Consider the following 18,212-nt stretch of genomic DNA (forward strand, 5'->3'; position numbering starts at 1 on the left):
TGCGATTCTTACCTTCGAAGGAGAATCCGAATTGCACACAAAAACCGGCTAAGAAAACAAATCCAACAGTATCATGAGAGGTCCACATCTTTCCAATGTAGAGGGAAGGATTTTTTACATCAGCCGAAGGATGAAAAATACGAATCGTTCCACTGCAAAATGAAAAATAAGCCAACACACCAGCAAAAGTCAAACAGGCGCTGAGCGGATTTGTTTAAACGGAGATTGCTGAATGTGTAACATGCTGCAAAAGCACAGCTCGTCGTTGCTGAAGTTGTTTCGTTATTCTTTTATTTCCCCTCTGCTCCTCTGTGTCTCTCTCTGCAGGAGAGGATGTCGACTGCTCGGCTGCACTGAGGTCTGTGGAATAGCCGGGCTGCGGTGTAGACACGTCAGTCTAGTGGATCACTGTGGAATCCGCACGCTCCGCACACCTCTGCATATCCAGTCCTCCGCCGGCCCACCGCTGTCACCTTGACCGCTTGATTCAAAAATGCGCCGCGCGTTTCTGCGACACAGAGAGAAGAAGAAAAACAAAATCACAGCATCTTAATGAGGGGGTTGGTTTGAGGTGGTGTTTGCTCTTTGTGTTTTTATATTTATCGCTATTTTGTGTGTGCTGCACTTTTGTTTAAAGGAAAATAAGATGCGTTGAATGGTCACTTAACAGCAGATAAACAGGAAGAATAGACCGCACCCCTCAGTCGAAGCCATAAAAGTCTATCACGTAAGGAAGTGTGGCGTATTTAGAGAGTTATGTAGTCAGTCCCACAGCCAGAGGCTATAAAACAATACTTTGGCATTAGGGGGGAGAGGGAGGGAGAGGGTAGGGGGGTGGACCAGCGACTCAGCAAGTGCAGGGCGAGCAAGGCACGTCCACTGTCATTAAGATAGAAGAGACCCTGCTGGACGATTATTGGTCTCCTGGGCAGACTGGGAACACTCTGCCCTTTGTTACAATGGGCACAAATCGTGCCACTCCTAATATTTGCTCTTAATTGATTCAGAGACCAATCAGGGATCATCCGTCTGGGACTGAGCACTTTACTCCTCCATCAACACAAGTGTGTGTGGGCAGAGGTGTTAAAGAGACTGGTCTAAAGTCTGCTGGATAATCACTGGTCCCAGCTGTCATCTGGTTCACAGCACATCCATGTCTGCTCCAGTGTGGGTTTGATGTATAAATACAATGATTTCCTTGGTCTTTTGTTTAACACAGACAGATAACTTTACCCTGTCTTTATCATTTCTATTATTGAGTTTTTACTTTCCTGTTTTATTTTGTATAACTGTCTCATTTCCGATCTTCACTTCCTGCCACCCCAGTGTTTGATAACCTGCTTTGCTCTCATGTGTTTCATCTGTGCCTCATTATCTAACGCCCATCAGAGTATTCACTCTCAGTGTTTCTTCTGTCTGTTGCTTTCCCTCGTGAGAGTGGTTTCATCTGTTTTTGCCTGAGGTCTTGGATACCACTGCTTGTGTGACTGACCCACCGTGTACTGAACCTCGGACTGAACTCAGGTATTTTACCTAATTCCTGCCTTCTCTATACTTGAGATTCCCTCTGTTGTCGGTTTTGTCTTGACACATCCTTTACACTGTGTCACGTATGCATTGATAAATACAGAACAAGGAATCGTCTTTTCTCTGTAATTGTCCATTTAGGTTGAAAGCCGTCTTGATGTTGAAGAGGCAGCGCTCGTTCATGCAAAATCAAAAAAGAGCGTGTTTTGAAAATACAATGAGTAGAAAGTTAAAATGTAAGAGTAAAATCCAAAAAGTTGTCATCTAAACAAATACTCAAGTAAAGTATAGATACCTGAAAAATCTACTTAAGTACTGTGACAAAGTATTTGGACTTCAACAGAACAAAAGTCCTTTGTCTTGTATTATATTTGATAATTCTGTTTCTGTATTTTAATCTACAAGAAATGTCAAGCTATTAATCTTTGACTTCGTTGTTTATCGCTAATTGTGCTTGAGTATTTTTGGTACATTTCCTGGTTTTATTTTGACAGTATTGATATAAGAGTGGTGACAGGAAATGAGTGTTGACTGATGAGGCACGAAATGAATAAAAGGTTTTCAGCTGGACTCGAACGATTTACAACTCTATAGTCACTGTGGACTCAGTGAATCATTACAGCAGCCAGTAACCCAGTAAATGTATTACAAATAAGCCTGTCGATATTATTTAAATATGTACTTGAATAATGTGAGCCTATCCTTTAATTATTAAATGAGGAGGGAGAACAAAATTACAGTTTTTAAAATGTTATCTCAGTTAGATGAAGAGAGAGGGATGAAGAAGTTTTCTGTAGTTCCAAAACTCATATCAATCAATGGTTGATTAGTGCAAATTGATCATAATCCACAGAGACCTCTCTAAATCTCTGAAAAGGCAAAAGGGAAAATAAAAAAAAATACTCCATGTGAAGCAAAACAGTTTTAACAGTAAAAAAAATTTAAGTTTGGATGTTGGACCACATTACTATTACTATCACTACAGCCTATTAACAAACAAGCTTTCAGAGCAGATTCACAGTAGCTCTCGTAAGAGGAGGATGCTGAACAGCTGTCAATAGTTGACCTAAAATATCTATTTGTATTTTAAATGACTGTAATTGGTTAAATTAGACACATATAATCAGCCTGATGCTGACCTGCTCTGTTTTCAGAGTAGATGCAGCAAGAGGAGAAATGTACAAAACGCTGTCATCAAGGTCACCTTGAAAGAACACACATGTGTCTGAGAAGCACTGCACTGCATGTCTCTGGATGTAGTTTGTACTTTGTACTTGTGACATGATAATATTACTTTACATCCCTGCCCTGATTTATTTGTCCATTCTTCTTCAATTAGAGATGAACTCAGTGTTGGATGATGAGCAAAAGAAAAAAAGAATTACACCAGACGAAGCACATGATGTCGTTTGTTCTCCCGTGTCTTCTCATTGCTTCAATCCTTGTGCTCCTCCTTTTCAAACTACAAAAAACAAACAGCTTTATCAGCACAATGCGTGGCTGGTCTGTTGTGAGCAAAGGCAGAGCTGGCCACAAATTACAGTCCAGCCACCAAACGCTGGGCTGGTTTGGATGAAAAAAGAAGATGTGGGTACTCACTGACCCTGTTCTCTCCTTTGGCAGAAGTCATTAGATAATAAGAGCATCTACAATATCACAACTTAAACAAAACAAAAACTAATTTCCTTATATTTGTAATAGTTCTGAGTAAGTTTGTGAGTATTTCAGGCAGTGTGTGCCTTCTCTGTAAAGCGCAGCAGAAACCACTTTTGATGTCTGTACAGACTGTGGACATTTTATTAAGTCAAATGTATTTAGTGATATGGGCCATATCAAAGCAATTTAAACTGAAGATAGACGCCAAAAATTAACAGGAACAATGTGTGTTGATTTTTAAACCTCTTTGTCCTCAGTGCAAAACAAATGAGTATTTAATTAACATAGTTCAAACTAATTGCCACGGACCAAACCCTGCAAATGTTACTCCAAGGATAGTTGCCTGCAGCTGATGCTGCAGCCACAAAATACAAAATATTTGGTATAACAATGCTATGGTTAAGGTTTGGTTAGGTTTAGGCACAGTGTTGTAGTTTAGGGAAATAATGATGTTAAAATACGAAAAATCTATCATCAATACATTTCATTTGTATTGCGTCCCCTAGGGATCAACTAGTGCGACATCCTCTGTCTTTAACTTTCAGTAAGAGTGAGGACAACTAAAAAATACACTTTCAACAGTTAAAAAGAAAAAAAGAAACATGTGAAATGCTCAGGATCGACAGAAGTGCATTAGATGCTGTGTGTAACAGAGCATGTCTACAAAACAATATTTACAACATTCATGTGAAGAGAGTGTCTACCATACATGGAGAGGTCAATGAAAGTTTAAAGTAATAACACAAAACAAAACGTGTTTAACGGGAGCAGTGATCACAATTTTAATGACATTTGGTATTCATATATAAATTGGTATTGCCTATAATGGTAGTAGTCCTATATGGGATGAGGTTTATTGTATATCTAAGCAATCTAGTTCATGGATTAATCATAATCCATGATCAGAGTGGAGTCAGTAACATGTCCTGATGAGGAAAGAGAAGCTTCATGTATCATGTGTTCACCGACAATCTAGGCCTATAGCAGCAGAGCTTTTGCCGAGCTGGTCCAAGACAGACCTCAACCAGATAAATATGGGTTAGGGTTAGGAGGGGAGCTGTGTGAAACTGGCTACAATAATAAACACATGGGTAAACTTATGGACGGGTTGGGGTTTGAAGGAACCAGTGGTGCCAGGAAATTTACTGTGTTTTTCATGTTAATATTTGATGTTTAGATGACCCTCCCTCCCACCGCAGCCTCCTCCGTCCTCCCTCCACAGATTTGTCACGCTACACTAATGTCACCTGACTTCTCCCTCTGCTCCCATCATGATTCCTACAGGCACTGGAAGGCTGCGGAAACAGTGGACGTTGTTGTTCCTCTCGAAAGAAGGTTTCCAAAGGTTATGTCCTGTTGTTCTTTTGAAGGGGAATGAACATTTGTTGGGGGGGTATCTGTGGTTAAGATTTCATTCTATACAGTAAAAAACAAAAGAAAACATAAAATATTCTACGGATATAAAACAGGATGTTTCCAGTATTTTTACTGTACAAATAGCATGATTAACTGAGCAGTATATTTAACTATGATAATGAAAACTATTATATTTAAAAGTAGCAAAATCTGGAATAATTACAATTTATTTGTTATTCTTTTTTAATGATCCTGTCTGCTTACAAACGGGTTTAACTGCCCTGACCTTCATGGTGCAAACTCAAACTTGCAGACAACATTAACTGACCAATTATCTGAATAAATAAAGCATTTAATTTCAGCGCCTTGTGGGAGAAAGAGGTGATTCAGACAATTGACCCGAGTATCTCTCTAATCCTGGTCTCTGCCATGTTGTATTTTTTTTTAAACCTCCTAATGGGGCTTGAGAGCGAGCGTTCATATCTTCAGTGTGGTGTCATGTCTGTTGCCATCTTGATGTTTTCAGCTGTTGCAGACACTGATCATTAGAGGAGGATGAGAAAAAAAAAAAAACCTTCACAACGGAGCAGTGTCGCCTCCTCTGCAGCAGACCTCCTTCACCAAATACCATCTGCCCTGTCAGTACAATAGCCATTAGGCGGTGAAACCACAGTTTAGCTGGTTCCCTGCCAGCATGCATTTTGTCAGCCTGAGCACACTCCACGAGCCTTGCTGAGTGCAACAGAGTGCATCAAAAAATAATTAAACACTTTTTCCAGGGTGATGATGCAAGCAGTAATTAATTGCCTTTGCATTCAGTAATGTTCATTAATGTGACTGCCACAATAATAATGCTTTCTACCAAACCGTCTCATCTCTTGCTATCTTGCTTCCCAAGGTTTCACGGCCATTATATCTGCTTGTGGAGAACAACTAGCATGTCAATAAGGCTCCGAACCCCAAAGTAGCCAATGAAGCAGTAGACAGCAAGCAAACTGAAGTAGAGGAGGAGGATTCTATATGATTAAGTAGTTCATTTAAGTTCACCTAAACTGCTTATTTTGTGCTTTGCTCCTTTAATCTTCTTTTACACCCCCAAGGTGGATACTTCTTCAGTTTGTCTTATCATCATCAACCTCCCAGCAAAATGTCACATCCCTCCTCGAGCAGCTTGATGGCAGAATAATGCAGCTTTGGTGTTTGAGCAGTGTGAGAGGTCTGCAGGACGAGCCTGCCATGTCGGTTTACATTTGATGCAGAATGGCATTCATGAGAGAACTACTCTAGCTGAGCTTGTTTGTGTGAAACATGATGAACTCCACTGAACTTGAAATGGCAAATTGTACCTAAAGGATCATTTCGGTGCAGGTCAAAGGTCAAGGTCAGTTACGAGGGATCTGCTTTGCGCTCACAGCTTCATAGAGTGAATTTGTTGTGTAACCATAAAGATGTCTGGTCAGTAACCACCCTTCAAAAACAAACACAGACCATTGTAAACTTTATCACATTTGTGGAACAAAATTCTTTAAATTACCACATATAAACTTGACAGTATTGTCTGTAAGCCCCCTTGTCCTTGCAGATGCATGAATTTGAGTTGTGTGAATAAGTGCATTAACTGGCTGCATCACAGAGCATTGTATCTTTTAAGGCACATTAGCTGAAGGAACCCAGTAGGCTACTGATTGAAAAGTTAAAATGGGTCATCACAGTGTGTTTCCAGGTGTTGGGGAACACTGATGTATAAAGCCTGTGCAGCTCCAGAGGCAGCTGTGTGATGTTCAGCTGGGCAGGCCTCTGTGGTCTAAATCAAACCAGCGAACACCACAAAGTGAATTAAGTTTCTTCCACTGCTGAAAACTGCAATAAAAATAATTCAGTGACACCATTCATTCAAGGAGATCTAGCAATTAAATAAACCTGAAATATTCTGTCAACGAAATGAATGTGTTTACATCACAGAGGTAAGTTAGGGCTGTTGCTGGGGTGCCAGGGGCCGACACTAAACAAGGAAGCCCTTAGAGATGGATAGCTTCATTTAAAGCTGATCCAGCTGTATGACCACATTCATCCTGTCACAATATATATTACAAATGGTGGTCGTTATTGGAAGGAGGCGGGAGTGAGATCATCTAATAATCACAGCCCATTCTTGAAGGGCCTGACACTTTGACTTTGGCATATCCTGATGATAGTAAACAGCCTGAATGTTGGATTCAGTTTAGTTAAAGTCTGTGCCGCACTCTGCTGCCCTAGACTGGGACCTTCATATATTGTAGTAAGATCGCGAGTAATATGTAGTAGAAAACTACACCAGGCTACTGAAAAAGTAATCTTTAAAAACAAATTTTTCTTTTTTTTTTCCTATTAAAAAAATACTCTGAAACAGCTGGACGTATATCAATGCGATAAGAACTATCTTAAATCACAAAAAAATATTTATCAAAAAACTTTTTAGTTTGGTCCATGTCCCATCTGCTAATATGGAGGAGGCAGGATGTATGACATATACAGCAGCCAGCCACCAGGGGGTAACCCAGATGTTTGGGGAGCTGTCAAGTCATCTTTGTATACATTCAACGGTTACAGCAAACAGTTCCACATTCACACATGCAAAGAGCGGTTAAAAACATTGATTTGTAAGTTTCAGTCTAATACTATCTTCTTTTTGCTCTGTTTGCTGAATATTTATGGAGGGAAATCGGTAAGAGACACTGCGAGACGGAGGACAAGGGATGAAATGAGTCAGAGAGAATAACAACAGAGGTTTAATTGACTGGAATGAGACTTATATTTTTTTTTACAACCCATAGTCGGATTTTTCTGCCACTAGTCCACCGCCTCTCCTCTATATATATATATATTTTGCAACACCTGCCTGATGTTGCTGCTGAAGAGAATTCACTGAGACCGAACCACATCACATTAAGACTGTGGCTGTAAAACCCAAAAAAGATTGCAGAGATGAGTCATTGAATTATCTTTGGGTTTACGACTATAAGAAGCACTTTTCATACTAAACACTTTCATTTCATCCTCTGTTTGTAATTTTGGTCACAGAGTCCGGTGATGATGTCTTTCTGAAGTCTGACACTCACATTTGTTGCAAATTAAATTCAAATTGCAAAAACCTTGTGTCCAAGCAACTCGTGACCTGTAATTTCATAAAGGAGGCCGACAGTTTAAAACGGACATTGTGTCTTTCAAGTGCATCCCCTTCTTGGCATCCAGCTGCAACAGCTCAGACCACTCGAATAAACCGCACGATAGCAAAGTGTGGGGACCTTGACAACAAGATATCTTGCATGGAGGATATCAGCTGACATCTGTGGCACAGCAGTCACAGATACATGATCATGTGGGTCACCAGCATTACCAAGAGGATATGGCCTGTGTGCCCTGTTCAATGTGTTTCACAAGTTTTGTTATCTTGAACCATCATGTCCATCACCTTGATATTGTATGTTTTGGTAAAGGTCTCTCACAGAACTGCTTAAATTACTATGAACTACTTACTATTTTCTGCCACAGCAACGTTTAAAAGAATTAGAAAGGAGGTTGGGAACCTTAATCCTATCAAGGGCCATCTCAATATTTATAACATCCTTCAACGGCCATACTAAAATATTTAACACATATTACACTAACTTCCCTAATGCGATGGCTAAAACTGCCTCTCTTTTGTCATGTGATGACCAAGATGATGATGAGGACAATACTGATAATACTGGCTGGTTTTTGCGAACACAACTTCCTGCAACAAATCCGTTTGGTGATGCCACGCAGGGGCTGACAAAGGCAGCACGTCATCAATGACTCCACATGCACAAACGTCTGGTTGGTTGATACATGTTCTGTTGGTACTTGTCTCAGCCACAGAGTAGCTCAAGGTAAATTATGCAATGGGAAGGAAGAGGAAAGGAAGAACTGTTGCAGCACCAAACGTCATTATACGAGCCACAGTGTGCTGAAGGAGTCCTTCTCTCTGAACCTGGATATCCTACTGCCGACCTGGGGAAGATTCAATCACACCCAATAGCGGTACTGCAGGGCTCGTTGCTGTAGTTAAGGAACACTGTTGGGTGGACATATAACAATAACTGCATACCTGGCCGTCCCTAAGGTGGTTCTTTGTTTCCCTTTGTCTTTTTTGTCTGCTAAATGCTTTTCTACCTTGTCATATACAGTAATTTGACAAATATCATACTAGATATTTACAAATGAAGGGTGGAAATACAGCTGTATGCTCAGAGGGCTAATCTGTGACTTGTCTTTTATAATGGAAATTGACTTGCGTTGACATAAATCTCAAGCCACAATAGAACATTGAGTCATCTGTCATAAGTCTGCACATTAATGACCCACGGGGTCTCTTTGAGTGAATGCAGAGTTGTTTGAGGGTAATTGGTCACTATTTGTGTCACACCCCTGACCTTTGACAAGTGGCATATTTGTGTGACCGCATCAGTATATTGTGTAAAGCGCTGTCCTCGAGTTCTTGATCTTATCGACAGTGATTGAGGCAAACACTATCTGTGAGTGAGAGGGAAGCAGTAAGCCTTTCTCTGGCTATAATGCAAAGCCAGTCACACATCAACGAAAACATCTCATCAAACATTTATGCTATCAGCTCCGCAGCAAATCCATTTGAATCAGCCGAGCCCCAGGTATAATTACAACCCATGATGATAAATAATCTCTTCAGCGAAGTTACTGGGACACATTCAGGCATTAGGTTTCTTCCAGCCAATGCATGTGATGAAGTAATTAATAGCAGCATGAAAATCATGATAAAATGTTTTACTTAATGCTAATTACCTGACTCACCGTGATGGATTTCAGCGAGCTCCCTATGTTTTTGTCAATTAATGCTATAAACCCAACGTCTCAGCTCTGTGTGCGATTAATGAAATAATACGGGGCAACCTTTAGCAGGAGATGTGAGGATGTAATGAAATTTGAGGTAGTTTTGAGTCGACAGAAGAGATTAGATGTATGTGTTTGGAAGATGAAGTTTAGTAATACAAAATGGCTTTGATTATTGGTGGGATACCGATATACCTACTATAAAATGATATATATAAACAAGACTTCATGTTCCTTTTCACCCGGAACAAATTTTTTAATTTATTATTATGCTCAAAGTGCTTTACAGTACAGTGCATCTATGTGCAGCACTTTCTCTATCATACATCACTCATCCATCAGGGGCAAATTGAGGTTCAGTATCTTGGCCAAGGACACTTCTGCATGCAGAATGGGGGAATATGGGGATTGAACAGTTAACCTTCTGGTTAGTGGACAACCAGCTCTACCTCCTAATCCACTGTTGAAAAGACATCGAGATTAGAGAGCATGTAGTGTTAACAACAGTGGTGATGTGCTGTAGACAAACAGGAGATGTCCTGCGTCCTGCATGCTATACCAAGGTGCCGTTTCAACCTCCTGCTGTGTTGTTCATACGTGAAAGGCAAAGTCTGCATAATATCCAAACCGTTCTGCCACGACGTTATCCAAAGTTAATGTCTGAGAACAACTTGTGTGTTGTCTGCGCCTGACAGAACTCATCAGTCCAAAACTGTTGATCACAGCTTTCAAAGATTTAGGAGCTCATAACCAGCCCATAAATGCAGCAATTAGAATAAGGCACCTCCTCTAAAGGGTTTATATGTGGCACTAATTACTTTATTAAGGATTAATAAATAATTATGACAGGTCTCTTTTTGCTGGTGATAGTCATTAACAAGGGGCTGGTAATTTCTTCTGTTCCCATTGGTAGTAAGTCATCTGTAAATGGTCTCAAATAATGAATGACACACTACTGCTAATACAAGATATTAGAGTTTCGGCAAAATTCAGTGGAGCATGCATATATTTGAAATACTCACAAATGCTTATAGAGTCAGTGTGAGTGATGCGAAAATGATGAAAATACTTTTTGATAAACAGAAAAATTGAAATATCATGTCATTTATGATTCATCAAAAGGCACAGACTTATTTTGGCACTGATGTGGTGAAAGGCTATAATGTCTGTAACCTACAAGCACACAATAATTCATCATAATAAAAAGATGTGAAATGATTGAAAAATAAACTGTTGTCTATTGTACTCTATCTCCACTCGCAATAAGAAGCCTCCAGATAAACAAAGAACAACTTCGGGGGATTGGTCTTCTGAGAGGCATGAACTGCATTGCCATAAATACAAAATAATTTTTCTCCACTCATTCAATCAATTTAATCAAACAGATTTATTTGTGTGGGGATTAACACACTAACCCCTTAACCCTCATCAAGAGTGAAGAAAGACGTAGGACCCTCAGAGAGCTGCACGTGAGGGATCCCTCTCACAGGACGGACTGAAGTGCAAGAGATGCCGCAAAGCACATCATCAAACAATATTTGCAACACTGATAAGAAAAGACCGTGTCTAACTTAAATTGAGAGGTGTATAAAATATTTATGCAAAAGAAAAAGTCTTACAGAGATGAAAGGAGCAGTAATAACAATTGAGAGTACACATAGTGATTTAGTCAATAATGGTTGTATATGTTATTAGGTGTATTGTGCATCTGAGCATTTCCTCATTTAGTGTGTTCTTTTCTTGTAACTTGATCTGACTGCAGAAATCGGAAAATGTGCTCATGCCCCAGTAAAGAGCTAACACAGTTCTCTTATCGTAACTCAGCTCTAATGTTTGCTTCCACCCGGCCTGCAGACTATCAGGGAAGAGAACCAAATCCTTGTGACAGACAAACACAAGGCTGGACCTCTGTGAGTCCAAAAGGTGACAGGCAGTCCTCCTGCATCATTAACCCAGTTTGTTGTGAGGACCTGCTGCCATTGTGAGGTTGTGTTTTTGGCAAGCTGTGTTATCTGTGGTGATGGGAAGACTGATTGCATCTGCACAAGGGGGAGGAAATTTCCACAGCCCATCTATCTCCACAACAGATGGAGGACTGTCGGCAGTACACACCGCGCACAGTGCCTTCCCTGTTGGCCATTAAAGCCGAGCATTCACTAGCTCAGTCAAAAAGAACCACTCCAGGAAATATGGTTTTTAATATATCAGAGGCCTTTATCATTTTTTTGTAAAGCACAGGTACCATCAGTATGAAACCAGATGTCATAGATTCAATTTAAAAAAATAATAAGATTGTGTTATTGTGATGGGCACAGGCAGTACCTCTTCTCCACCTGACCTGGTGATTGATCCTGAACCCCATCTTTATGTATTTATCATAGGACGAGTGCAGTGCCCGTTCTGAACCTGCCAGTTTGGAATGGGCTGGTTGCAACTTTCTCTCTGAAACTGTAAAAGTGACCTATGATTCTGTTTTTTTGATTGGCTTAACTGGTATTACTATATCATATGTGGCATATCGGCTATTTCCGAGGTCTGTTAACAAATCAACAAGATATACAGGCCCAAGTGAATTTTTCACTGACAAATTGCCAACAAGGAATTTCGATGACATGATGGAGATCAGCACCTGCGACTCCAGTGAATGTCTGCGTCAGTCAGATATGGTCAAATAAAGAATGATCCAAGTCACCTGTAAGGACAGTTTTGACCCGCGAATCACAGGTCAAACCAAACTTGACACTACACTTAACAATACAAATGCCAACACATGGACAGATATTTGTGGACTCGGTATGTAGATGACATCCCTATTTGCCCAATTATACATGCCACATAGGGTTAAATCTAAGCCCAACTCAGAAACACTGTTGATTTAGCATCAAGTGGAGGTTTGAATGTGGTGTTGTATAACTACGAATAAGTCACATACAGGCAACTTTTCTCTAACAAGAGCATGTGACAGTCCAGCTCAGTATGCCAAATAATTATATGTCCATAATAGACAATTTCCCAGCATATTATATATGTCCCACAACAACGAGCAGTGCCAATGTAGGCCATAGTGTGTCCTCTATGCAGAGAGGTGGGAAGTAAGGTTCAGAGTGGGTAAACAAAACCACAATCATTTCATTTATTTCCTTGGGTTTGAGACACTGAATAGAACATTAACAGAACGCCTGTGATTCAGACTGGAGGAGTGAGATTTGAAAGAAGTGAGGAGTTAGGAGGCCAAACGCTTTTCGGCTTCAAGGAGGAAATTTAGGAACCATTGTTGTTGGAGCTTAGAACTTACTCAGAGTTGAAAGTCCATAGTTCACATGGTACAATCCAGTTTTAAAGGTAGGGTTTGTAAATTGTTTCTGAGACACTTTTCATATTTGCTGATATTCTCATCACGTCCTGATTGAAGTTGAACTTATTGGTCGGTGTACCTGTCTCCTGCTAAACCACCTTCCTGCCTACACACACTATGCCTGTCATCTCAGTGCACATGAGCAGAGTCTTCAGCTGGAGAGACATACACCGCTGAAGCAGAGATGTCAGCCAGAGGATAGCGAGCTAGTTATAGTCGGCTTCAAGCAGTCGTCAGTTAGTGAATCCGGGGTTATTTATATTTTAAGAATATTAAAGTACAGGTCACTCTATTATAATATTAGACATGGCAACAGATGCTGCAATACTGTTGTGACCTTGTTGATTTATTGTTTAATTGTGTGATTATGCAAAAAGTTCTGAGCCACATTGCAGCAAACTTGGTGGAGGGGTGTGGCATGTGGGCCAGAGAACAGGCCATTACACTTTTGGTCGATACAGAATTCTCAGGAGATAATATATGAACCAGACATATTTATGGTCTGTACAGTTTGGTGCACATTATCAGACCCCTTTCTTTTTTCCTTTTGTTTTGTGTTTTATTGTTTGGCCTTGGTCGGAGCTATGGCTCTTCTGAGTGCCAGCCACTTTAGTGCTTGCTCCCAATTCACCAGAACAAATAGGAGCAGAAACACAGGCTGCTTATTTATGAAGTGCAACCGCTTTACTTAACCTATTTATCCTTACAAACTGTTCAATGAAACTTTAAGCCACTGTCGTTTAAAAATCAAAAGCTTTTTTTCCCCCCCGAAAACTTAATAAAAGCCTGCATTGTCACAAAGTGTATTTGGAGCAGTCTGAGCATCCATTGACATTCTTTTAATTTTAAACTCATTAAATCAATAATATGCAGGATAATTTCAAAGCAGATGCAGTCCAGCTGTCATCATGTGGAGTAAAGAGCACATAATCATTTAATCACTCACTGGAACATTTACAATTTAAACTGCAATTACCACGTCACAGTTGTATGTCGCCGTTGTATGTTCTTGATGATGTCACAATGTAGGGCTGTCACGATTTAGACAGACAGACAGACAGACAGACAGACAGACAGACAGACAGACAGACAGACAGACAGACAGATAGACAGACAGATAGACGGATGTACTTTATTGATCCTAATTTGGGGAGTTATTGTACCACAGCCGTATACAAAACATTGTCACAGTATTTTTTTATTTTTTTATTTTAATATTACAATTATCACCAATATTTGGATTTTGAAACAACTCTTTTACAGTGAATTTGACCTTTCACCTCTTGGATATGAAATGTCATCAATTCATCATTTTATCGAATCGGACATTTGACTTGAAGGCAAATGAATAAAACAAACAAAAAGAATACAGATGTTTTCACTTGCAAAATCTTCATTAAAGCAGCCTACTGTGGATAATATTCTTTGATTACCATGTATTTGTGCTATGTAAAGTGAATGCTTTGCAGTGAATACACACACTACAGCGAGATGGCCCTCAATATATGTATATACTGTTGTGTTATAATGTTAAAAATAAATCCACTATTGTCCTGTGAAGAATGAAAAAGTGTAAAACATATTGACATACCGCAGCACAGTATCTGGATCAGACAGGCTGAGTCTGCCCTGCAAGACTGGGACCTTGCTATCTGATCGGATGCTGGCAAAACAAGAGGGACGACACGCTGGCAAGATGTCACGATAATAATAAGCACACAGCACTGTATTACAAACAAATGGCCCTGGATGTTCAACATCCAAGGCTGATGTTGCACATGTGCTGTATGTGTGTGCTCTGTGTGGGCATGCTGAGCTGATTCATCTCACCAGCCAGTGACTCACCTTAAAACAGCTCAGGAACATAGCAATTACAGGGTGTATTCCAACCTGGCATCTGCACGTTTCTTCACAATGTAGCTACCATCAAGAAAGACGTTTATCCCATTTCAGGGTTTTTGTACAAAAGAAAAAAGGGAAAAAAACAATTGTCACATTCAGTTACGCAATTGCTAACTAAAGCTATACCACTTAGTATTTTGGAAGGATCCAGCTTCAACCGGTAAGTCAATCTGCCACTAAATCACCAGCAACGCCATCTCTGCTACTGCTATTTAAAATGTGAGGACATCAATAAGCCATCTCCAGCACCATCAAGTTAGTCGGCTGAATTGATCATTGTTATCCTGGCGACCATGTGCCACTGGCCCTCAAAGGCTGATCTATGGAACAAGTCATTTTCAGGTAAGACAGGCCTGAGGTGTCAATTCCTCACACTGTGACAGAAGGACGCAGCACTAAGTGCTTATGTTTATGGTGGATGGATGATCCCAGGTCCGACCTTCCATGTGCAACAGAAATGACCCAAAGCATTGAACGTTCCTCCTAAAGCGCACACACACGTACTTTACTAATACTAATGGCCATCTGAATCCCCTCATGAAGGATGAAAGGTTTTTTATTCAAGGGGGGGATCTCCTCACATTAATCAGCATAGACAGTTTGGATGATTACCAGAATAATAACAATCTCCTAAAAACACAGTAGGAATTAGATCGGAACAGCTTGGTGACACTGTGGAGAACACCCCTTAAAATGAAATAAAAGAACAATAGCACCAAAGGCTTTGAGATCAAAGCTGAGCAAGGAAGAAATGTTTTTTTGAACTCTCATTGATTGATATGAACTCTAATCCATTTAGTTTCAGTGAAACACGCACAGCGTCCCGTACCCTCCCATCAGCTACGCCCCTAAAACACATGCACACACACTGACTGACAACTGCTAACTCCCTAACTTCTGGCTCTTCTTCGGTGGTGTATGCTTTTCCACTCAACATGGACAGGGTAAGCGCAGGCAGGCAGGTCGGTTAGTGACAGACATTTACGACAGCCAATCGTTTCCTTCTGTCCTATTTATTGATGGCTATCAAGACATGGAGAGTGTGGGAGAACTCTTGACCATCCTCACAAATTAAATCTGTTCACCATTAGGAGAGTAGAGCCGGTCTCGGTCCACACATACTCCATTCTCTCTCCAAACAATACGTAGGTTCTAAGTTGAGGAGCTTTCTTATCCAATTCAGATGCCCCAGACAGAGAGGCACAATGCCAACTCTTTTCTAATTAACATAGTAAGGACACAACCTGATAGGATGCGAACATCTACATGTAACATAGATATTGAAAGCAAATCTAGCCTCTTATGGCTGTGCTGCTGGAATGGATGATGTAAAGTGAGATAGGTAGGACATAAATCGGGATGCTGTGGAAGACGTCTTTAGACCTGGGGGGTAGCCATTTGCCCATGTTACTCTATTACCGTTGCTGTTGTTTGATCGGGGGTCTCTGATGCACATCATGCTTGTAATAAACCCTTCTGCGTACGACATCAGCTGCTGCCTGAGTCTCCTTTCATCAGCTTCCAGAAAACTTCCATCACAAAGAGGGTAAAAAAGCGTTTCAGGAATAATTGATCAACTCTACCTTTAAGAGTGTCAAGTGCTGATTGTGATAATAACTCCAGTATGGTGTTACTAATTGTATCTATGAAACGTTGCCAGGTTTGTGTGTTCGCTTCACGAAAAGTGAGCTATCATGATAAGGACACCTGACCTGATGATCTGGCAGATGTAGGGGAGAGCGGGGTAATGTGGGACATCGGGTGATGTGAAACACCCCCTGTATCTAGGCAACGGAACACATTTGTGGTCATGTGACCATTATGTTTTCAAGCCCCTCCCATTCCCCCCTTGCCATGAAGGAGAAGTTGGTGCTGGTGCTGTGGAAATTATGTTTTTCACAAAAAATTGTTTTTTGCATGTAAAAGTAAATTTTCTTGCTTTGAACTTAATTAACTGTTGTGTCAAAACAAATTGATTCAGGTAGAAAAACTTATATCATACATGTTGGTGAACTTCCAACATATAAAACCATGTGATTGATGCTAGCTGAAGATTAGCCTGAATTGCTAAGAGATGTTGTTTTTCTAAAATTGTGGCTTCGGGGTAAAGTGGGACAGTGTCTCACTTTACCCCACAATGAAGCACAAGTTAAGTTTAGTCTTAAACATATTTTAGTGTTATATTACATTATATATGTTTTATTTTTAATGTCATAAACATTGTAGAAAAGCCATCATGCCAAGAAACTACACCAGGAAGACAACCTGGGGCCAAACACTCCTCGCAGAGATGGAGAGTGTAGCCGCTGAGGTCAAGCAAGGAAAGAAGTCCTTAAGAAAAGCTGGAAGGGAAGAAATATTGATAAGACAACCCTCAAAAGATTCATAAAGAAAAAAGAGAAAGGGGAAGTAAAATCAGTAGCCTGGGGTGCAGTAGCTGAGGTAAAGAGAATATTCACAATTGAGATGGAGGAGGAGCTTGACAAACACTTGAAACAACTAGCTGACCAGTTCCATGGCCTTGCTCCAGTTAAGTGCCGTGAACTGGCATTTGAATAGAGAAAAACAATATCCCTGTCCCTGCCAATTGGACAGAGAAACAATGTGCCGGTAAGCTAGGGTGTGCAAGAGATCACATGAAACATAATGATCATAAATGTGCTTAATTGACCAATCCCCATGATTCTGTTGTCAATCTAGCTGTCGGGATTTTAACTATTACAACATGTGTTGTTATGGCTAGTTTTAAAGTGGAAAAAGTAAGTGGACCACTTTACCCCGTAGCCGGGGTAAAGTGGTCCGCTACCCCGTAGCCGGGGTAAAGTGGGACACAAGACCACTTTTTTAAAAACAATCATATTTTCACTGCCCTTTGTCCTGAAGACATTCTGATAATTTCCACTTCTAGAAAACATCCTGAATTAATGGGAAATGTGTAAATTTGACTGATATATCATTTTAGCTCGCCTAGAGGGGAGCAAATATAAAAAAATTCCCACATTACCCCGCTCTCCCCTACTTCATATTGTCAGCAGTTGTAATAGTCTGAATTATGATGGATGCTTTAAATGTTATAGCATGAACAGTGTCTCTTCGCCTCAAGAAACTTGCACCAGTCAACAATACCTATATTTCCCTTTTAGTGTTAGCCAATTGGTGATGGCTGCTCAAACATGTGTTTTTATTTACTTGTTATCCATATGGAGGGATCAATTTAAAGTCTACAACATTTATTGAGGTTAACAACAGATACGTTCCATGGGGATAAGAGGTGGGTAAAGTGTGAACAATGGAGGTGAAGCACAGGCAGCAGATGGAAGATAGAACCTTTCTGTCGATACACCTGGTTCATCCTGAATGACAAGGTGGGGATGAGTGGGCGGTGTGCTGTGTTTCCCAGGTCTGGAAGATATGAGAGAAAAGTAGTGATATTTAAATAACAGCTTTTGTGGTTCCTCACGCCAGATTGGACACAGCCTGGAGGCCTGTCTTGAGGTGTGGTCCCAACCTTCACGTTATTGGAGCGGCAACCTGTCCAGCTCTCCATCTC

At 40.5% G+C, this 18,212-nt stretch overlaps 2 protein-coding genes across 2 annotated transcripts in view; both read right to left on the reverse strand.

Annotated features, from left to right (window-relative positions):
* The window catches only part of vstm2a (V-set and transmembrane domain containing 2A), a 95,750-nt gene extending 95,662 nt beyond the window's left edge, over positions 1 to 88 (reverse strand). The window contains exon 1 of the mRNA XM_053413036.1: positions 13 to 88. Coding sequence (XP_053269011.1) covers positions 13 to 88 — 76 coding nt within the window. The remainder of the gene's footprint in view (positions 1 to 12) is intronic.
* A 304-nt stretch (positions 89 to 392) lies between these two features.
* The window catches only part of LOC128426166 (E3 SUMO-protein ligase ZBED1-like), a 36,134-nt gene continuing 18,314 nt past the window's right edge, over positions 393 to 18,212 (reverse strand). Inside the window, exon 3 of the mRNA XM_053413038.1 lies at positions 393 to 508. Within this exon, the coding sequence (XP_053269013.1) occupies positions 393 to 508 (116 nt within the window). The remainder of the gene's footprint in view (positions 509 to 18,212) is intronic.

The sequence above is a fragment of the Pleuronectes platessa genome, chromosome 20 (assembly GCF_947347685.1).
Source record: "Pleuronectes platessa chromosome 20, fPlePla1.1, whole genome shotgun sequence".
Lineage (NCBI taxonomy): Eukaryota > Metazoa > Chordata > Actinopteri > Pleuronectiformes > Pleuronectidae > Pleuronectes > Pleuronectes platessa.